The 23,381-nt window shown below is 48.5% G+C and overlaps 1 protein-coding gene across 1 annotated transcript in view; it reads right to left on the bottom strand.

Moving 5' to 3' along the window:
• Positions 1-23,381, bottom strand: part of SEZ6L (seizure related 6 homolog like) — an 82,193-nt gene that overhangs the window by 37,351 nt on the left and 21,461 nt on the right. The window contains exons 7-9 of the mRNA XM_007461211.1: positions 22,977-23,143; positions 22,382-22,576; positions 20,462-20,600 (exon numbers count right to left, since the gene is read on the bottom strand). Coding sequence (XP_007461273.1) covers positions 20,462-20,600; positions 22,382-22,576; positions 22,977-23,143 — 501 coding nt within the window. The remainder of the gene's footprint in view (positions 1-20,461; positions 20,601-22,381; positions 22,577-22,976; positions 23,144-23,381) is intronic.

The following is a 23,381-nucleotide window of genomic DNA, read 5'->3' as shown; positions in this document are numbered from 1 at the left end:
GGGCTCAGTCCTGCAGGAACTGTGAGAGATGGTGCAGAACATACCTTGGGGGAGAGGGAGCTGGGGTATTTATCTTCCAGCTCCCATCCCTCACTGGCTGAGGACTGCTACTAGGGGTACTAAATCTCCAGCACTTCTGACTTGCCCACGTGGTACCAGAGAAAGCCTTCAGGCAAAGAGGGTTGCAGCAGAAAGCCGTCATGAGTACACAGCGGCAAGGGCTACAGGGCTTGGGTAAGGAACCAATGGCATCTGCTACCAGCATCTATGCAGCTGTTTCAGTCTGAGCCCTTCACCCACTTCTAGCTTAATGAAGGCAAGGAATTCACTGGGCGATCAAAGAGACTTGCAGGAAAGGCTGCCTTAAGGGGCAGGTCACTGTGGGAGGGGAACCAAGGGGAGGGGAGAAGGTATATCACCCTCATCTGGTGAAGAGGGCTTCGAAGAAACTTTTGGTGGCTTGACAGTGACTGCATTTGATGTTCACCAAGGAAAGAGGAATGAGAAAAATTAGCCTGGAGCTGCCCGCCTACCTGGGGGCAGAGCAAAGGGAGAAAGGGGGGTGCTGGCAGTGAGCTACCCATCACTGATGAGAATGGGGATGTTCCCTAGGTCTAGATGTGAACCCTAATGAAGGCAGCCACTGTGCATCTCCTTAAAAATGGTCCCACTCTGAAAGGGCGATGGAATCCAGCAGAGGCGAAGGTCAAGTGCATCCAGGCTCTGCCCGTATCAAGCACGCCCCGTAAGAGAGAGTAAAAAAAAAAAAAAAAAAATCAGCATTCTACATCTTCCATAATATAACAGTGCAATGACATTAGACTGTCGCGTGAGAAAGCAGCAGCACACAAGGCCCTCTCTCATTGCAGAATTCCCAGCCCAAGAAGCCCTGCTGAGGGAGGGGCGAGCTTTTGAAAATGAATAATGTTTAGAGCTGTATGATTATCAGACTGAACTACACTTCTCAGGACCAGAAGACCCATGAAAACAAAGCTTTCAGCCTGAGAAGCAAAAAAAAAAATGGAGAAGGTACGGGAAGGGCAGTGGGAGAAAGAATGAAGTTACTCTCTCCTGTATCCTTGTGGATCCATCTTTTTGAGAGGCTGGTTCCCATGATATGTACAAATGCTGAAACTTCATTTTCTGCCCCGATCCAAAGACGAGCCTGCGTTTTTGCTGGCCCACGCAGCTGTGTTTGATATAGTGAGTACATCCAGGGTCCCTGCCGCTGGGCCATCCTCAGCAGCTGAGAGGAAAATGCGGAGACTTATTAAGGCAGAGAGACTGGCCAAAGGGCAGAGCAGGGTTTTCTGCCGAGGACGGAAGAGAGATGTCAGCCAGATACAATCTGAGGAGGCGCCAAGAAATCAGCGTCAGTTTTACTCCAGAACTAATGGGAAATGGAGTGGTTGCGGCAGGCAGGTGGGTTTGATCTGACCGGAATTGGGTGGAGCAGGTCCCCCACAGGGAGAATTCCACGGGAAGACAGAGCTCCCCAAGGCCAGCCCCTGCATGTGCCAGCCCCTCTTAACTGCCAGAGGGAAAGGCTTTCCTTGGGCACAGGGTCTGGAGCTCCTGCCAGAAGACCTCAGCCTCTGTGTCTCCTCCTACACCACGAGCCACCCCTTTTTCCTTGGTCTCTGCCATAGGCTTTTCTCCATCTTTCAGCTGGATTGTGGGGCAGGACCTCACAGCTTACTACCTCCATCCTTCCCTGGTCCCAATCCCTCTCCCATCAGCACTCAGGGAAATCCTTCTGAAACACAAAGCTGGACCCTTCACGTGACAGTTCAACAGATGAGCAAACCTGGTCTATTCATACCGTGGAGTCTTATCCAGCCATGAAAAGGAATGAAGCACTGACTCACGCTACGACACGGACGAGCCTCTTACGAGAGAGATGGTACGAAAGAAGGCTACGTGTTGTGTGATCCCATTTATAAGAAACATCCAGAAGAGGTAACTCCATAGAAACACAAAGCAACTTGGTGATTGCCAAGGGCTAGGGAGACAGGCAAGGAGGATGGAGTGTGATTGCTTAATAGATATGGGTTTGTTTCGGGGATGATGAAAATGTGGTAGTTACACAGCATTGTGAATGCACTAAATACCGCTGAATTGTATATGATGAAACGGTTCACATCATGTTATGTGAATTTCATCTCAATGAAAAAAAAAGCTGGGCTTCCCTGGTGGCGCAGTGGTTGAGAGTCCGCCTGCCAATGCAGGGGACACAGGTTCGTGCCCCGGTCCGGGAAGATCCCACATGCCGCGGAGCGGCTGGGCCCGTGAGCCATGGCCGCTGAGCCTGCGCGTCTGGAGCCTGTGTTCCGCAACGGGAGAGGCCACAACAGTGAGAGGCCCGCGTACCGCAAAAAAAAAAAAAAAAAGCTACCTTACCTTAGGTAAAGTACAAGTTTTTGATCCCAGTGTCAAGGCTGTATCTATGTTTTCATCCCCTCCCCTCCTCACAGCCTCATCTCTCCAACCCAATATTCCAACCCAAATATTTTACCCTCCAGCCAGACTGAATTACTTGTCAATCTCGCCAAAGAATGTGGCCCTTGCCCACCTCTGGGGCTTTCGACATGCTGTTCCCTGGACCCTGTATCCTTCCTTAGCCTTCCCTCTCTAAACCTGGGTAACCCCTCCCATCTTTTACTCTCAGTCTTTCAAGATTCGCTCACTCATAGAGCTCCCCCCTCCCCCCTTGAGCCCGGACTGGGAGCCCCTCCGTGCTCACCCCTCATACAGAGCTCAGCACTCGTGCCCCAATGGCCTGGCATGTCTGCACGAGACCAGAGGCTCCCTGAGGCTGGGGAGCACGTGTGCCTGCTTACAGCTGTGTCCCCAGCTCTTGGCACAGTACTGAGTGTGTGCTGGGTGAATCGGCAGCAGCCCAGAGCGGTTGTCCGGGTCTCAGCCTCAGCTCCCACACAAGGCGGACTGTGGCTCTGATCCCGTCTCTGCCTGGGACCCTGACCCCAAATGGATTCTTACCTGTACCAGCCTTGGGAGCGGGACTTCTCTGGCCCTGGCTGCTTTTAGGACTTGCTCCCAGAGGTTAATTTGAAAGCCCTAAGTGATGGGAGCTGCCCCCAATGATTTCTGCCCCACCTGCCTCCTGGACCCCTGTTGCCCACACCCTCCATTCTTCTTAGATATGCAGGTCACCAGACTCAAGCCTGATACCACGACACCCCTACATGCCTGATAAGTCACTTCAATGTCAACCCATGACCTTGAACAGCTGGGTTCTAGTTTCCTCCCCTCCCCCACCTTGACCCTGCTCCAGGCACATCCTGAGACCTGTCCAGTGCCTGAGCAAGCATTTGTGGGCACGCCATCCACTGCTTCCACTTCTGAATTCCTCTTTCAACTCTGCCCTGTATCAGAGTTGTAAAAACACCGGTCCCATGGGTGTTTTGGGACAAAAGGTCTACCAAGACCTCATGCAGCTTTTGAACAACAACACTGCCCACTGAGTATTAAGCACTCAAACAACAAAAACCCCGCAAGCTAAGACGTACAACCATCCCCATGTTACAGATAAGGAAACTGAGGCTCAGCCAGGAGCCTGTCCAAGATCACGTAGGAATCAGATTCAGGACTCAAACCTGAACCTTAGGACTCAAACCTAAGTCTGCCAAGCCAAAGCCTGAGATAGGAACCACTATTTCATACGATGTCCCATGAAAGCCACATATACACGTGTCCAAAAAGTGTACCCAGACAAGGACCTACTGTATAGCACAGGGAACTATACTCAATATTTTGTAATAACCTAAAAGGGAAAAGAATCTGAAAAAAAAAAATACAACTGAATCAGTCTGCTGTACACCTGAAACTAATACAACATTGTAAATCAACTACACTTCAATAAAAAAAAAAAAAAAAGTGTGCCCAGGTTCAGTCTTACCTCAGAAAATGCACATTTAAAATTACAAATAAAGCCTGCAGGATGAGGAAGCCCTGTTTCACTGCCACCCTGTATCCTGACATGCCTTTTGTTCTCATGACGTCATACCTAAAGTTCATTTGAATAACGAAAATAAAAACAAAAATAAACAAATGGAACCTAATTAAACGTAAAAGCTTTTGCACAGCAAAGGAAACCATAAACAAGACGAAAAGACAACCCTCAGAATGGGAGAAAGTATTTGCAAATGAAGCAACGGAAAAAGGATTAATCTCCAAAATATACAGACAGCTCGTGGAGCTCAATATCAAAACAACAAACAACCCAATTGAAAAATGGGTGGAAGATCTAAATAGACATTTCACCAAAGAAGACATACAGCTGGCTAAGAGGCACGTGAAAAGATGCTCAACATCACTAATTATTAGAGAAATGCAAATCAAAACTACAATGAGGTATCACCTCACACCAGTCAGAATGGCCATCATCAAAAAAGTCTACAAATAATAAATGCTGGAGAGGGTGTACAGGAAAGGGAACCCTCTTGCACTGTTGTTGGGAATGTGAATTGGTACAGCCACTATGGAGAACAGTATGGAGGTTCCTTAAAAATCTAAAAATGGAACTACCATATCACCCAGTAATCCCACTTCTGGGCATATACCCTGAGAAAACCATAATTCAAAAGGACACATGTACCCCACTGTTCACTGCAGCACTATTTACAATAGCCAGGACACGGAAACAACCTAAATGTCCAACGATAGATGAATGAATAAAGAAGATGTGGTACATATATATATACAGTGGAATATTACTCAGCCGTAAAAAGGAATGAAGCTGGGTCATCTGCAGAGATGTAGATGGACCTAGAGTCTGTCATACAGAGTGAAGTAAACCAGAAAGAGAAAAACAAATACTGTATATTAACACATATATGTGGAATCTAGAAAAATGGTACAGGTGAACTTATTTGTAGGTCAGGAATAGAGACGTAGACACAGAGAAGGACATGTGGATACAGGGGGGAAGGGGAGGGTGGGACGAATTGGGAGATTAGGTTTGACATAAATACACTGCCATGTGTAAAAGAGATAGCTAGTGGGAACCTGCTGTATAGCACAGGGAGCTCAGTTCAGTGCTCTGTGATGACCGAAGACTCAGGGCAGGATGGGGAAACATGAAGAAAGGGGATGCAGAAGAATTGGACCAAATGCCCTCCTGGACGTGTGTCCTCAGCAGGGGTGTGATGACTTAGATGGGTGGGATGGGGGGTGGGGTGGGAGGGAGGTCCAAGAGGGAGATGATATAAATATTTTATATATATATATATGATTCACTTCATTGTACGGCAGAAAATAACACAATATTGTAAAGCAATTTTACTCCAATAAAAAAATTTTTTTGGTCTCCTAAACATTTTACATTTCTTGGTAACAATTTATTTCATTTTGTTGCCAATCACATAGGACAGAGAATGTGATAAAATCAGCATTAAACTGGTTGCTTAGACTGGGTGGCTTTATTTTAGTGGAATGAGATTTCTGTTATGGTTTTGGAAATATTTTAAAAGTTTGGGAAGGATGCTTAAGAAACTGGTATAGCGTTTGCCTTGAGGGAGGGGGCTGTTTGCTGGGGAAGGGTGGGAAACGACTTTCATAGTAGACCCTCTTGTACCTTTGGGTTTTGAATCACGTGAATGTTTCACCTTTTCAAAAGGGATAAAAACAGCCCGAGGGACCCTCATTATGGCTTTCACTAGGGTCTAGAGAGCCAAAGAGGTGAGGATGGAAGGCAAATTTGAATCTGACGCACATCAGCAAGTGTATCTTCCCTTGGCCAGCAGATGGCAGTGTGCGCCTAAGCAAGGCATATGCTGCCATTGCTCTGCAGAGCGCCCCTGCCTTCCCATCCTTACCCCAGCCAACCAGGACCCTGGAAGTGGGGAGAAGGTGGTAGGTGAGCTGCAGTTAATATTCCACAGAAGGTGTCGAAAGAAATGATGAGCACCTTGCTTTTCTTTATTCCCCTCCCAACAAACATCTGACCCTTGCTTAGAAATCTTGCCTTTCAAAGTCTTTCCCGAGTAGTATTCATAAGACAATTGTAGGTAGACAAACAAATTTGGAAATGTCTAATGGTTATGCATTTATTTAAATGTGAATTAGAAAAATATATAAATATATGGTTTGCACATCCAACTTCTAATTTCACGGACATTATTTTGTTTAGAGGAAGCCAAGAGAAAAAGGCAAGCCAATTTAAAGGGGAAAATAAAAAGCAGCTGGTAGTAGAATTGGACTGTGGAAATGGCAAAAATTAGCCCACAGAATACAGCTCAGTTTCTCAGCCTTCCAAGACTTCCATGAGCTCCACAGATGGGCCCCAGCCCACCTCTCCTGTCTCAAACATCTCTGGATACCAGATCCTCTGTAGCCCCTAGACCTGCCTTAGCCAGGCTGGTCCCCTGTATCTGGAATGCCTCTCCTCTCCTCTCTGCTTGACGTCATTTAATAGGTCCTTCTGTGCTCCTTACACCCTCCTGCATTTATGGCCATATAATAACTAGCCAAGGCTTTCATAAGGCTTCCTTGGTGCCAGGAGCTGTTCCCAGCACTTCAGATGACCATTTCACTTTATCCTCAGACAAACACTCTAAGGACCACTATTCTCACCTGTTTCACAGATCAGCAAACTGAGCTACCCAGAGGTAGAGAAACACACTGCAGCTCAAATAGCTGGTCATACAGGAGAGCCAGAGTCTAAACCCATGTAGTTGGAAGGCAAGACCCCAGCACTGAACCACAGGACTCTACCTGCCCATGTCAGCTCCCATGTTGGGCTGCAAAGCTCCCTGCAGGCACATGCCCTGTATCCCTGGAGCCCAGCAGGGCTTGGCACAGGTGAAATAAGTGTCATTTACACGGATGAATTATGGTGAATTTATCTGTTTTTTTTTCCAGGTGAGCAAACTGAGGGATTCAATGACTTTCCCAAGAAAACACCATCTTGCAATCAAGGCAGGACCTCCACGGGACAGCAGAGATTGGTGATTAAATTCACCGGATTTAAATAAGGGAAAGGCGAGAAGCAGAAGCCATAAGTGCAGTTGTAAGTGCAACAAAACTTGTATAAAACACTTATGTTTTTTCTGAAGGCCTTAAAGAAAGACCTGTTTAGAATTCCTTTGTATTCATTTTCTCATCACATCCCCTCAGCCACATGGTGAGGTGGTCCAAGAAAATGTATTAATCCCATTTCACAGACGAGTAAACTCACGCCAGAAAGGCCCAGGTCCCAAGGCCTCTGCGCCTGCACGAAGCCACACAGCCAGCACCAGGTGCTTCTCCGCACCGTGGAATTGCTGAGGGGCCCTTTGGCCCAGTGCTAATTTGGTTTCAATTTAATTTGATAAAATGGCAGGTGGGACAAGAAACCATGTCACCTCCAAGGAGCACAGAGAAAGCCAATCTCTTCGGCTCCCCAAAAGGACCCATTAAAGCGTAAAAAATGAACGGTTTTCTCATTTCCTCTCTGTCCTTCCCTATGTCTTTTCCTTCCTTCCTCTCTTCTTTCCCCTCCAGATACTCCCCAAGCACTTGTCTGTGTCAGGCTCAGACCCAGCCCTCGCCCAGTCCTGGCTGCACATAAGAATCTCTGGGGAGATTTAAAAACTCCCAGTGATGTCCAGGCTGGACCCCAGGCCAACTGGACCCTCAGCATGTCTGGGGGTGGGTCCTGTGCATCAGTGTTGCTGAAATTCCCGAGAAGGTTGTGCCGGCTGCCAGGACTGAAAGCCACCGCCCTGGAAGCTTCAATGTGGATGAGACCCCACCTCCGTTCTGCCTTTCTTTCCCCCTTTTCCTCCACCTTTTCCCCCCTCCTCGACCAACTCCCCCAAAGAGAAAAGAGAAGAAAGAGATCCCCTCACCAGATGTGCCTTTCCTCTGGGACCACCTCACGGGCTGAGCTGCCACATCCCTGGACTGAGCCATCTCAGAATGCGGTGGGCAAAGCTTCAGCAAGGTCAACAAGGCACTTTCCACCCAGCACTGCAGACCAGGGGCAAACCCAACAACACTTTTCAGCTGCTTTGCTGCGAAAGCAGAAAGAAGTCAGTCCTCAACCACCCTGGTGTTTTTGCTCCATCTTGAGAAGCAGTGCTAAGAGAATGGACTCTGGGTTCAAATCCTAAGTGTGCTGGTTTCTAGCTGGGCGACCTTGAGAAAGTGACTTAACCTCTCTGATCCTCAATGTCCTCACCTGTAAAATGGGGATAATATTTTTGAAAGCTGCAGCTAACATAATTAGTGCCAGGAATTCAATTAACATAGCATTGTTTGTCTTTGAAAAAATACATTTCCAATGAACTATATAGCCTGCTCAGGGGAGAGAAGGTGTGGTATCAGGAGATCTCACTGAGGGCTCCTCCCCCACCGCCCCAGCGCTTCTCTGCTCTGTGACTATGAACAAGTCGCTTGCCCAGGCTAGGCCTCAGTTTCCCCAGATGAAAATCGCAGAATCCACGAGTTGTAAAAAAACATATTTATATATGAACAACGGCTACAGTTTCCTTCTACTCGGAAGGTCGGACTCCCTACACCCTCCTTCGATAGCAGTTAAGGGATGGATTTGGGAATTCAAGGATTCAGACACAGGCTGGTGAAGCTTGGGTTTCTCAGACCCAAGGGCGGCCCTTCCCTGACTTTCCTCTGTGGAGATGCCCACACCTCTCCCTCTTTTGGGATATGAGTTTCCCCAAATTTATAAAGTTAGTGGGTGGGACCAGAGGTCTTCTTCATTTCAGAACCTCTAAGTCAGGGGTGAAAGAGCTGAACTTGAGAGTATAATTAAAGCATGATTAAACTGGAGCTTAATTAAGGGTGGACTGGGATTTGTTATGTTTGTATGTGTGTGTTGTGTGTGCACGTGTGTGGTTTGTATGTGGTGTGTGTGGTTTGTATGTGCTATGTATGGTGTGCATGTGCATGGTGTGTGTGGCCTGTTCGCGGTGTGTGGTATCTGTGTTGTGTGTGTTTGTGTGTGGTGTGTATGATGTAAGTGGTGTGTGTGTGGTATGTGTGATGTGTGTGGCATGTGTGATGTGTATGGTGTGTGTGATATGTGAGTACACGCACGCACGCACACACACACACACACACACACGTGTGCAGAGGGAGGTGGGCCCGGGACTCTGCATCACTGCAGGAAGATGTTCCGAGCTGTCGCCAAGTAGGAGTGACAGCTGCTGGATATGCATTTCCTGTCACTCCGAATCCCCATCATTACGCGTAGTCTTGAAGGCATCACCTTGTACGGCCTGGTGTGGCTCGTCTGAGCTGCCAAAACACTCCCTGTTCGACAGAGCGCAGTCTCAGGGAGTGGTAGGAACTGTCCTCCAGGAAAAAAACCGTTTGGAACCTCGAGGGCTCACTTGAGCTCTCCCTGGAGGCACAAGATGGGCGTGCAGGGGTTCCCCAGGCCGGGCCACACATCACAGGACCACGCCCAGGGCCTCTGCCGCCACCTGGCTGCCTGATCCCTCCCTCCACCCTCCGCCTATTGCCAGCGTGTGCTGTCTAAACCACAGGTCCGAGCGTGTCACTGGCCTGCTCAGAATCTCCAGGAAGGCTGGCTGCCATCAGGACAACGTGGTCCCACTACGTGAGGCGAGGCGAGGCTGCGAGGTGATGCAGGACGTGGGCTCAGTGTCAGACAGCCAGGTCCAAACCTGGCAGCCACTGAGCCCTCCAAGCATCTGTGTCCTCAGCTATGACATGGGGAACATCATCGTGTGAACTGATCAGTTGTTTACAGAATTAAGTAAGTTGATGGAGGTGATGCACTCAGAAGAGTTTGGCACGCACTGAGTTATTGTTATCTCCAGGCCTCGGATAACCTAACGCAACACCAGGCGCATGGTGGTGGATCCTCACTAAGCACTTGCTGGAGAGTAAGTGCTGGGGCCACTGTACGTCAGGCAGTTACCAGACAAGCAGCCGCAGCTCCCAGGATGTTGGATCTAATTGCATCCGAATGCCGTGGGCTCCTAGGTGTGCACCAGCAAAGCAGGGGCGTGGCTCGAGACAGGGGGTGGTCCCCTCCCAGAGCTGCAAACACCAAGGCTGGGAAGAGCCTGGCATGGCTGAGGAGCAGAGAATGGGCATGTGCTGGGGGAGGACCTATCCTGGAGCTTGTGCTTCCAAGTTACCACTGACCACAACAATCCCTTGCAAATTGGGAAAGGGCAGTGTTCAATCAGGTAGGGTGCCTGGAGAGTGCCTTAGGATGAAGCCACTTCATCCCTCAGTGTGAAACCAAAACCCCATGGTCAGGGGCAACACGTGTGTGTGTGTGTGTGTGTGTGTGTGTGTGTGTGTGTGTGTGTGTGTGTGTGTGTGTGTGTGTGTGTGTGTGTAGTGTGTGTGTGGAGTTGTATAATGGAGCTCAATTTGTTCACACGTCACGGAAGGAATTAATCACCCTCATCAGAGCTGCCGATTAAAGTACTGAGAGTGTGCACAGTATCAGGCCCTTGCCAAGAGTTCTACCTTCTCAAGAACTCTAAGAGGTGGTATTATTCTCCTTTTAAAGATAGGAAACTGAAGCTCAGAGACGTAAAGTGACTTATCCAAGGTCATACAGCCAATAAGTAGAAGAGTTAGGACCTGAACTCCAGACTTCCCACCACTGGCAAAAAAAGCCTTTTCCTCTTCCTGAAAAAAAAACTCAGGATCTTTCCAGAGTGCCTCCCACAAGTAGGAAGCATCAGGTAGAGAAAGAAACATTTTCTGAGCTTTCTTTATGCCAGGCACCAAGCTCTGGGTAGAAATCTTGTCTCCTTCACTTCCTAGCTGTGGGACTGTAGGCAAGTTACTTCAGTTCTCTGAGCCTTGGTTTCCTCATCAGTAAAATGGGGATAATGACGGCCACCTCCTAGGGTCAGTTGTGCACAGGGATGTCATTTGGAGCTTTGGACTAGGACCAGGAGACCCGAGTTCTAACCCTTATTCCTCTCTGGCTGAGGTAGCTTGAGTGTGAAAATGATTTCAAAGCTCTGCCCCTCTGTGTCCATACCCTTTGCAGGGAGGCTTCCAAGCATCTGCCACCAAGAGGTGGAGCCTGTTTCTCCTCCCCTTGAATCTGGTCTGGCCCTTGCTTTGTGACTCGCCATAGGATATGGCAGATGATGCTGAGAAAATTCCTAGTCTAGGCTCATTCAAGAGGCCTTGAATGCTTCTGCTCATGGTTGTGGAACCCTGGCCAGTCGCCACAGGAAGGAGCCCGAGCTAACTGTTGGAGAATGAGAGACACGTGGAGCAGAGGTGAGCCATCCCAGGCTAGGGCTGCTTAGACTGTCTGACAGCCAGTAAGAAACATGTAAGAAAGGCCAGCCATGATTCACGGCGCCACCTACCTAACCCGCAGCTACCCAAAGACACAGGAGTGAGCCACCTCAGACCAGAATAACCACCGTGCTGATCTGTAGACTCATGAGAAATCATACAACTGAGTTTGGGGTAGTTTGTTACACGGCCATAGCTGACTGATAGAATGGTCTTGGGACAGTCTTTTCCCATCTCTGGGTCACAGTTTCCTCATCTGCAACAGGATGGAATTTGGGCTCTATGAACTGTGCTGTTCCTTCTCAGATTCCCTAGAATGGCTCTCAGATTCCCCAGAATGTTTGGCTCTGGGGAAATCCCTTCTCCCTCCACTAATGGACTGGAAAGCTTTCATTTCTATTGTGGCCATTTCTGCCATGATTTCTGTTGGTGTCTGGATATCTGTGCTCCTGGGGGGCTGCCCTCAAGTCCTGACTCTCCCTTCTTGTCTGGCTCTTGAGTTGAGTTCTTTCCACCCAAAGCAGCTATATCTCTGTTTGATGGACGGAAGTGCCTCTGGACAGGCACTTAATTTTTAGGGCTTGGAATTAACTTAGCACAGAACAGGCTGGCAGCAGCTGAAGAGAAGTATTCCACAGCTATCAATCATATGGTTACTGGGGTTTGTTATTAGGTTCTTTTATTTCCTGGTTGGAGGACTGTGCTGGGGCCCATAAACAGGGAGCTATTTGGGGCTGTGCCCCACAGTGGAGCTAAGAAAGGCAAGCTGGAGCTTGGCTGAAATTTCGTTCTTCCAGAAACATATGTAGCTGTCCAGGAAATGGGAGGAGGGCACCTCTCTGAGCCTCAATTTCTTCTTCTGTAAGATGGGGCAAGGGATCTCTCCCTTGTGGAGCACCTCATTACCATTTATTGGGTGGTTATAACACCGGCTTTGGCCTCAGAGACCTGTGATCAAATCCTGACTTGGCCTCTTTCTAGCTGTGTGACCGTGAGCAAGTGACTTCACCTCTCTGAGCCTCAGTTTTCCCATCTGTGAAATGGGGGTAATCATAATGTTATCACATAGGTTTCTTGGTGAAGAGTTAAATGACTTTACATGGGGAAAGCACTTAGTGACTGGCAAACAGTAAGCACTCAATGAACTTAGACAATGATTTTGATGCTGATGATAACTGCCGTTATCATTCATGTAATAATTCCTGCCAAACGTTTAGCCAAAAATCTGGCATATAGTAGGGATGGTTATTTGCCTATTTTATGCCAGAAACCTTACTAAGAACTTTACGCGTTGTTTAATTAACATACACACTCACCATCTCTCTCTCTCTTTCATTCAACGAGTATTTATTGAGCACTTACTGTATGCCAGGCCCTGGGGATAAAGTAAACAAAACATCCCATTGTGAGGCAGGGATCACCACCTTCAGTCATCTGCCTGAGGCCAAAGAGCCAGTAAGAAGTACAGTCAGGCTTTAAAGCCAATTCTTTTTTTGACTCTAGAACCTTCTGTCTCCTCTGGCGTGTGGCATCTTAAAAGGTTGGCCCCTGGGCTCGGCTCTTGTGGCCACACTCAGGCTATCTTTCAGGTCCTAACTCTGACTTGCTGTGCGATGCTGGGCAAGTTACCTCCCCTCTCTGGGCCCCTCCCAGCTCTTCCATTCTAGAATGTCTTCTCCAACCATTCCTTAGTTCTTTTATTCTCCTTTCTATGTCTTACACTTTGAGAGAGCAAGAGTAAGAGAGAAGAGAGATTTAAGAAATGCTTAAGGATGTAAAAGATTCATGCTTGGTTGCATTTTAGGGTAAGCAGCAGATTCCTGATTGAGCTGGGAGGCACATGGTGGGTTAGGGACTAGGCATTTGGGGTGGGAAGAAGGTTTAGCCTGGGGGCTCCTGACTCACCTTATGCACCCACCCCTTCATATCTGTAATACTGACAACACAGGGCAGAGGGTTCTAATTAATGCTGCAATTCAGGGCATCCACTGGGTGCTTATTGGTCACTATAACACTGCTTGAGTCCTTTGCTCACGGGACAAGGGCCCCTTGGGGAATGCCATTCCCCCATTACAGTCTGACCAATTGACACTCTTCAGAATCCTGCTTGGATGTCACCCTCTCTGTGACATTTCCACAATGCGCACAGATAAATCCAGGGCCCCATACTGCCCCACCCCCGCCCCCGCCCCACTCCTCCAGCCACAGCACTTTGCCTGCATCTGGCCAGATTGTTCACGGCCCTACTTCTCTTCCTGACCTTTGAGCTGCTGGAGGCCTGGGAGCCTTCCTGCTGCATCACTGAGACATATAGCTGGTGCCCCCAAAGGCTGTTCAAGTCAATGAAAGTAGACGCTACAGTATGTGCACAAACCCTGGCTCTGTCCTTCATTAGCTGTGTAACCTGAGAAAGCCGATTCACCTTTCTGTGCTGTCATTTCCAAATCCATAAAGCGGTGATGATAACAGCTGTCTCATGAGGATTCCTGGCAACTGCAGTCTTCATTTACGAAGTGCCAACTAGGTGCCAGACCCCAGGTGATGTGCTTTGCATACATTATCTCTAAATTTGGGTAATTACCCCTCTGTAATTATCTCTACTCACATTAGCGCTAATTTATGTAATTATTATCTCTATGTAATAATGTTCACGTTCATTATTGCTCATGGGTATAAACGATGCAGCTCAGGGCCTAGAACACAGTAGGTCTTTCAGAAATGATGGCTAATTAGAACGTTATCCTAATATCCACAGCACCACAGACCTGCCCAGTGGATGAGGGGGAGAAAAGTCCCCTCTCGCCTGGCGCACTCGAGCTGATATCCTCATGACTCAGCAAACATTCCAGCACCTACTATGGGCCACCTACCCAGCTCGGTCAGCAGTGCAAACTCCTTCCCCTTTGCCGATGTGATAAATAACAACTGCACACACTCAGGCCACGTGAGGGGCCCCGGAGGATGGAATTATTTTTACTATCAAACCCAAATTGGTTTACTAAAACTGTCAGCGGAAACCGAGCAAGATAAATTAAACCCAGCAGCTCCTGGGCCTCGTGCATTCTTCGCTAGTGAGACGCTATTTTCACTCCCTCAGTGGGAGGAAGGGGGTGCCGGGTCCAGATGCCGCTCTGCCAAGCGTGAGCCAGGGTTTGCCGGGGAGCCTCGGGCTGGGACCCAAGCGTTCAGCTCCTTTCTGCAAAGGCTTAACCCTGCGAGTTCCTAAACCCCTTCCCCTGCTGCCGAGTCCAGACTCCCTCATGCGGCCTTCAAGGCCCTGCCTGATCCTACTGCTTCCTTGTTGATGCCACGCCTCCTATATCTCTGCACTCCAGACACACAGGGCTTCCTCTAGCTCCTCTCATGAGCTGGTGAAGAACACAGACCCTGGAGACAGGGCAAGCAGAGCTGGAATCCCAGCCATGTGATCATAGTCACTGTTCTACTCTATAAGCGTCAGTTTACTCCTCTGTAAAATGGAGATAATAAGAGGACCCACTGCATGTGCTTGTTGTGAAGGTGCCTGGGATGTGAACGCCTGGGATGCATTAAATGCTTAGCATATATTCCATATTACAGACAAATAACAAGAGAGTCACGCTTTCGTGCCTCTGGACCTTAGCACATGCTGTTCCTCTTGGCTGGAACACTGTTCCCTCCATCTTTGCTCATCTTCTATCTGTCCTTTGGTCTCAGTTCAGCATAGATCAGTGTTTTTCTGCTTTAGCACTACTGACATTTGGGGGTCCACTAATTCTTCGGTGGGGGCACCCTGTGCATTGCAGGATGTTTAGCAGTATCCCTGGACTCTCCCCACTAGATGCCAGTAGCATCTCCCCCCTCCCAACACATACCAATTATGACAACCGGGGGGGGGGGGGGGGGGGGGGGTGGGGGGTGGTGCAAAATCATCCCTGGTTGAGAACCGCCCACTTAGAAAAGCTGCTTTCTCAGGAAAGCTTTTTCTCCACGCCCTGCTAATTTATTTATTTATTTATTTGGCTGCATTGGGTCTTCGTTGCTGCTTGCTGGCTTGTGGGGGCTGCTCTTTGTTGCGGTGCGCGGGCTTCTCATTGCGGTGGCTTCTCTTGTTGCAGAGCGTGGGCTCTGGGTGCGCGGGCTTCAGTAGTTGTGGCTCGCGGGCTCTAGAGCGCAGGCTCAGTAATTGTGGCGCATGGGCTTAGCTGCTCCGCGGCATCTGGGATCTTCCCGGCCCAGGGCTCGAACCTGTGTCCCCTGCATTGGCAGGCGGATTCTTAACCACTGCGCCACCAGGGAAGCCCCCTGCTAATTTAGATAAGGGTTGAGGGACATCTCAGAGGAGGCAATATGGGAGCAGAGACCTGCAGGAAGCTAGGGAGTGAGCTATATGGATATTCAGGGCAGAGCGTTCCAGGGCGGGGTGGGGGTGGGGGTGGTAGGAGACAGCAAGTGCAAAGGCCCTGAGGTATGTTTACAGAACAGCAAGGAGGCCAGTGAGGCCAAAAGGAGAGACCAAGGAGTAGAGTGGAAAAAAGTGAAGCAGGAGCCGTAACCAGGGTCAGATCACATAGGGCTTTTGTAAGAACTTCAGCTCTTACTCTGAATAGAATGAGGAGCTATTGCAGGGTTTGAGGCAGAACATGATGTGATCACTCAGGGAGGGTGCTGGGTTAAAAACAGCCCCCAATGGGACAAACGCAGGAGCAGGGAGACAACTGAGGGCGAGACAGCAGGGGCTTAGACCACGGTGGTGGTGGCAGTGGGGGTGTCAGAGATGCTTCAACTCCAGGCAGATTTAAGTCTTGAGTAGAATCAACAGGATGTACTGAGGCCCTGGGTACAGGTGTAGGAGAAAGGGAAGAATCCTGTTCACAGGGAGTGTGCTGGAGCCGGTGGCTCCTACTGGGCCATAAGGGCTGACTGTTAAATGTCCAGGCATTTGGTGACCCTGTTGACTTTGTGTTGGTTGCTTGATACTGGCCACAGTGGGAGTATTTACACCATGGAAATTGGCAAATGTTGCAAATCAGGAAGTTGCTCCCCACCCACTTGTCAAGAAAAGCCGTTGTGGAACACTGACCAGTGTCCTCCTGCTCTAGAATAACTCCACATCTTTTGGGTCTGAGCAGCAGGCAGGATGGGTGACTCCTTTCTGAGATGGGAAGATGAGGCAAAATAGGTTTGGAGAAAGAGAATCAAGGGTTTAAGTTTGGGGACACGTCGTTGGAGATGCCTCTTAGACATCCAAGTAAGAGGTAAGAAGGCAGGTGGAAATAAGTTGAATATAATAGCTGCATCTTCCTTCTAGGAGAACTTTGAGGAGTAAATTAATTAACGTTTGGAAAGAACCTTGCAAACAGTGAGTGCTTAATGATGAAAATGGCTTTCTTTATCACCTCCATGAGAAAGGATCTAGACTTGTGGTCGCTCAAGTCTGAATCTGACCAGCAGATACTTTTTGGAGGGGAAGGGGCATTATTTTAACAAACTGAATTTATGTTAGAGAAACGCAAATCAAAACTACAATGAGGGACTGCCCTGGTGGTGCAGTGGTTAACAATCTGCCTGCCAATGAAGGGGACGTGGGTTCGAGCCCTGGTCGGGGAAGATCCCACATGCCGTGGAGCAACTAAGCCTGTGCGCCGCAACTACTGAGCCTGCGCTCTAGAGCCCATGAGCACAGCTACGGGGCCCATGTGCCATGACTACTGAAGCCCGTGCGCCTAGAGCCCGTGCTGCACAGCAAGAGAAGCCACCACAACAAGAAGCCCGCGTGCAGCAACAAAGACCCAATGCAGCCAAAAAGTACAATGAGTTACCACCTCACACTGGTCAGAATGGCCATCATTAAAAAATCTACAAATAACGAACGCTGGAGAGGGTGTGGAGAAAAGGGAACCCTCCTACACTATTGGTGGGAATGTAAATTGGTGCAGCCACTATGGAGAACAGTATGGAGGTTCCTCAAAAAAACTCAAAATAGAGTTGCCATATGATCCAGCAATCCTACTCCTGGGCATATATCCAGACAAAACTATAATTTGAAAAGATATGTGCACCCCTATGTTCATAGCCACACTATTCACAATAGCCAAGATATGGAAGCAACCTAAATGTCTATCAACAGATGAATGGATAAAGAAGATGTGGTGTGTGTGTGTGTGTGTGTGTGTGCGCGCGCACACACACACACACACACACACACACACACACACACACAGTGTATACTACTCAGCCATAAAAAAGAATGAAATAATGCCATGTGCAGCAACATGGATGGACCTAGAGATTCTCATACTGAGTGAAGTAAGTCAGAAAGAGAAAGATAAATACCACATATCACTTATATGTGGAATCTAAAATATGACACAAATGAACTTATCTATGAAACAAAACCAGACTCATAGACATAGAGAACAGACTTGTGGTTGCCAAGGGGGAGGGGGATACAGGAAGGGAAGGATTGAGAGTTTGGGATTAACAGATGCAAACTATTATAGAGAGAGAATGGATAAACAACAAGGTCCTACTGTATAGCACAGGGAACTATATTCAATATCCTGTGATAAACCATAACGGAAAAGAATATGGAAAAGAATGTATATATGGTGGCATATACATATATATGCACATATAACATATATATGTGCATATATACATGTATGTGTATATATACGTACATATGTATGTATATATACACACACATATACCTATGTATACATACATATACATGTATATGTGTATATATAACAGAATCACTTTGCTGTATACCAGAAACTAACGCAACATTGTAAATCAACTATAATAAAATAAAATTTTTAAAAATTTGAATTTCAATGATGTTAGGTGGGCATGTAGTTCCCACTTCACCACAGTTCCCCCAGCTCTACATTATCTCACACAGCCCCAATTCCCATTTTATGATACTTGCCTGACCTTGCAGGAGTCAGCGTTTGCATCCTCTCTGTTCAAGGCAACCCGTCCCTTTGCAGAGGAGTGTGAAGCCCAGAGAGGCTGGGTGACAGGTCCAGGGTTGCTCAGGGATCACTGTCAGGGCACAGAGGAGGGAACCCAGGGGTCCTCCCTCCTAGCCAACACTCACAGCTAGAGTTGCCAAGACGATCAGAAGAAAGTGCCCCCTGCAAGGGTTCCTTTTCTGATGCCAATGCTGGTGGTGGCCTGGCTTTGGGGAAGTATTTCTGCTGAAATGCTCCAGTTTCCTGGATGGGCTGCTGCATCGTGTGCTTTGTAGTGGAAATAAAACCCCATCCCATGTTGAGATGAAGGTTAATTGAATATTTGATGCCTGGAGGGGATGAAAGCAGGGTTCCCATTTTCCTGTTTCCTCTTTCAGGCCTCTGACACCAAGGGGAGACGTGGGTCAGTCTTGGTGAAGCAAAACCACCCATAAGGGATTCATGCTGTGAGGAGAGGATGCTGAGCTGGGCAGAAGGGAGGGGACCACAGACCATGTCTTGGGGCATGGAGCTGGAGGACCTTCAGCAGAAGCCAGGATATCAGGAGTTGATTTCCTCTTCTCCTGGCTGAAGACTGAGGTGGTTTGCCCAGCAACTTCTGGTGGCAGGGTACTCATCAACTGGGACCATAAATTTATATTTGTCATGAGGGCAGTGGGGAGCCATGGAAGGCTTCCTGGAGGAAGGAGCTTTAGAATGGGGTTTCCTACCACCAGAAAACTGCCAGAGCTCATCAATGAATTCAGTAAAGTTCCAGGATATGAAATTAGTATGCAGAAATCTGTTGCATTTCTATACACTAACTACAGAATATCAGGAAGAGAAATTAAAGAAACAATCCCATTTACCATTGCATCGAAAAGAATAAAATACCTAGAAATCAACCTACCTAAGGAGGCAAAATATCTGTAGTAGGAAAACTATAAGCCACTGATGAAAGAAACTGAAGATGACACAAACAGATGGAAAGATATACTGTGTTCTTGGACTGGAAGAATCAATATCGTTAAAATGACTATACTACCCAATGCAATTACATATTCAATGCAATCTCTATCAAATTACCAATGGCATTTTTCATAGAACTGGAACAAAAAATTTTTAAATTTGTGTGGAAACACAAAAGACCCCGAATAGCCACAACAATCTTAAGAAAGAAGAATGGAGCTAGAGGGATCACAATTCCTGACTTCAGACTGTACTACAAAGCTACAGCAATCAAAACAGTATGGTACTGGCACAAAATCTTGGAAATAATTTCCCTCTTGCCAGGCTCCTCTGCAAAGCCAAGCAGCACCCAAGTCATGCTTCCCAGACAAGTGGGTTTCTACTTCAGGCTTGAGGGGAGAGCTGACCCCCAGGCTGCATCCAGAGAGGCTCTTCCAAACTTGGCATCCCCCCACTGTCCCAGCCACGTGTCTGGATCTTCTGGACAGCCCTTTCTTCTGCTTTTCTAGCCACCACTGTGTGTCTCTGTCCCCTTCTCCTGATTCCTGGGGAGTTAGGGAAAGTTCTGGATGGAGCATCTAATAGGTACCCCCACTGAATACTGGAAACAGCCACACAGCCAGGTAAGTCCATTCATGACACCATTTCTTCATTCAGCAATCATTTTCTGAGCATCTACTATGTGTCAGGCTCTGTGTTGGAGCCTGAAACAGAGATAAATCCTACCAGGTCCTGACTGCAAGGGCCTTCTGGTCTAGTTGAGAGAGACAGATAGGAAAATAAACTACTCTGGTACAGAGTGTACATGTTATATTTCCCTCCTCCTCCTGACCATACTAGCCATTCGGTCCTCTGAAAATGCTGTGCCTGCTCTTGTCACAGGGCCTCTGCATACTCTGTTCCTTCTTGGATGAATTCACTCCAATTCATCCTTTAGCTCTGAGCTTCGTCAGGTCCTCAGGGAAGGCTTTTCTGACCTTCCTCTTTATATCAAATCCCCGTTATAGAATCTCATGGCATCACGCACCTTTCCTTACAGCGCTTAGCAAAGCTACATCACTGCAAATCCTCACTTAGTGCCTGTTTCCTTAGACAACTGAGTTTCCTGAGGATAGGAACGCCTTCTGGGTGTGTATGATGTTGTCACTTCCTCACCATAGGGACCCCAGGTTTTGCACAGTCCCTGACACGCAGTAGATGCTTAATTAATATTGGTTGAAACAATAAAGCAGGAGCAATTTCTTCCCCAACTGGCTGGCCCGGGGGGTCCACCCATCATAAACACTCACAATTGGATATCTAAGAAGATCCGTTTCTCCTCCCCTACGTGGATCTTCCAGACACAATCTTCACCTTCCACGTAGGGCTCTGGCCAGTTTGGGGACAGCACCACCCCGGCCACGGCAGAGAGCTCCCCACCACACATGGCTGTAAAGACACAGACACACACACACATGATTCATAAGGAAGCAGATATGGTGTAACAGTTAAGAGTGTGGTCTGTGAAGTCAGACAGTCCATACGTGTGTGCGGAATGATTAAATTAGGACTGGCCACCTGCCTCCTTTAGCTGAAATTTGGCAAACGTGGGGCAAGGACATTGTACTGTGGGTTCTGCATCCATGCATTCAACTGACAGGGGATCAGAAATATTTGAAAAAAAATTCCAGAAAGTTTCAAAAAGCAAAACTTGAATTTGCCACTCACCGGCAACTATTCACATAGCATTAACATTGCATTTAGGACATTCCCACAGAATTTACATTGTATTTACAACTATTTACATAGTATTTACACTGCATTAGGAATTATAAGTAATCTAGAGATGATTTAAAGTATATGAGAGGATGTGCCCCTCTTATATAAGGGGCTTGAACATCCACGGATTTTGGTACTGGGGGCATCGGGGTGTGTGCCCTGGAACCCGTCCCCTGTGGATACTGAAGGATGACTGTAGTTCTTTCAGGACGAAGGACAGAGTTCAAAGTTTCAAGTGCATCCTTAATAGCCCTCCCCTTGAGCAGCGTGAATAGTGACTAGAGATGGTACATTCTAGGCAGATGGACCTGGGTTCGAGTCTTGCCTCTGCCACCAAAGGCTCTGTGACAAAGCATGTAATAAGTTCCTGGAGCCTCAGATGCCTCCCTCTGTAGAGCAGGGAGAAACACCAGTGCTGACTTCACTGGGTTATTCTGAGGCTTAAGTGAGCTCATGGATGTCAAACACAGCAGAGCGCCTGGCACAAGGTAAGCGTTTAGTAATTCTTAACGTTACTGTGGAACGCCCTGGCTCTGAACTGGAAGCGGAGATGTGGCCGCACCTGGCACCTGGCCCTTTAAATTTCACTCTGTGTTTACCGCTTTGGAAAATTCTCAGTGTGGCAGAGGCCAAAGCACCAATAAACTCTCCTCTGTTAAACCAGCACATTTAACACAGGGATCAATCCCTCACCACGGCAGGCTGTGATTTCATGCCAACCACCATCCAGGTGGCGGCTGCCGGGAGCCAGGGCTCTGTTCATTACTCCACATTCCCCACATGGGTCCAGGCTCAGGGTGGCTCAGTGGCCTTGAACGTGGAGAAATAGGGGAGCGCAGGGCACTGGGAGTCCCCGTAGATGAGGATTCCACACAGCTGACATTGTCCAAAGGGGCTCAGGGCACACAGGTCTCTGAGAACAGAGAGACCCGAGTTCCATTCCCACCTCTGCCAGTTACCCTCAGTGTGTTCTGAAGCATGTCACGTCACAGCTTGTTTCCTCACCTGTACACGGGATCAATAATAATATGCACCTCACAGGGTTGTAGTGAGGATTAAATCAGATAAGGCACAGAGTGCCTGCAACACAGTTTTTTGCACCCCTATTAACAACTGTTATTATCATTATCATTAATTAGACGCAGGGCTGCCATGTGCTGTTGGGCGGATTGTGCACTGCACATGTCTGCATAGCACAGGTAGGAGCTGAAATCCATGTAGCGATCTTCTCACCAAGCTGTGCATGATGGGGTCTTGTGCCTGGAGGAAGAGGCAACTTTTCAATTTTATCCATTTTGTGATTTTCTCAAGGACCAGCAGCAAACCTGACCCAAAGGAGGGTGAGCTCCAGAAAGGTTTCTACTCCTAAAGTCGGTATATAAGCTGGGCCTTTCATCTGAAGGGGTGGAGGGCTCTGGGGTGCCCTGGGAGGAGGGCTGTGACCCACTCACCTCGGCACAGGGGCTCTGTGTCGTTCCAGTATGGGTCCCGCACGTTGATGCACTCAATGATGGCCGGGCCCTGCTCCAGGGAGTGGCCGGGGTCGCAGGTAAACTCCACTATGGTCCCGACGTTATAGGTTGGGTCAGACGTGGTGAAGTTCCCGTTCTGAATGTAGGGCTCATAGCAGTGGCCTTTCTCAAAGGCTGGGGCCAGGACACAAAAGAGGGCAGCCCGCCCAAATGAGTCAGGGGTGGCTCACAGGGTTGTGTCTCAGAAGCAGGGGCCCCTCTTGCTGTTCAGGGAAGCCCCAAGGGAAACGGGTACCAGATCCCACATTCCAGTTCCCACTGACCTGCTCAGGGCCCTTAGGCCATTCACTTGGCTTCTCGGGCCTCATTATTTTCATATCTAAAATGGGAACAAGAACCTCTGCTCTCCCAACCCCGCAGAGGCGGCCTTTGGAAGTCCAAGAGTCACTCTAGCTACGGCTTCTCCCCCATCCTTTGCAGGTCAGATTTCTACCTCTCATGACCCGGTCCCGCCATGCTTCCCCTGCTCCCACGATGCCACCCCAGGAGACGGGGCAGCCTCCGGGACCCTCACCCTCGAACCGGATGTTGAAGACTGAGGCCACCCGCCCCTGGTCAGACATGAATTCGATGCAGATGGTGTGGCCATCACTCAGCAGGCCCTCAAAGGGGACGTTCTCGGTTTGGAGGGAGTCGTAGAGAAGAGTGGACTTGTTGGTCGGCCCACTGTAGACCATCATCCTGGCAGTGGGGAAGGAGACAAGAGCCAATATGAGGTCTTCTCGGGCCGCTGATGCACAGCAGTGGGAGGTGTGTACTGTGACCACCCCCTCCGGGGCCTCAATCCCAGACTCACATCCCGATTTCACCCCATACTCCCCCAGACACTCTGCTTCATCTATTCGAATTTGTCTCCCTTTCTGTACAATGCTTGTCCCAGACTCATGGATAGATTCTGAGCTCTTAAGGAAAGTGGTGG

Source organism: Lipotes vexillifer, unplaced genomic scaffold (assembly GCF_000442215.2).
Source record: "Lipotes vexillifer unplaced genomic scaffold, Lipotes_vexillifer_v1.1 scaffold691, whole genome shotgun sequence".
NCBI lineage: Eukaryota > Metazoa > Chordata > Mammalia > Artiodactyla > Lipotidae > Lipotes > Lipotes vexillifer.
This window is presented reverse-complemented; position numbering and strand designations above follow the sequence as displayed.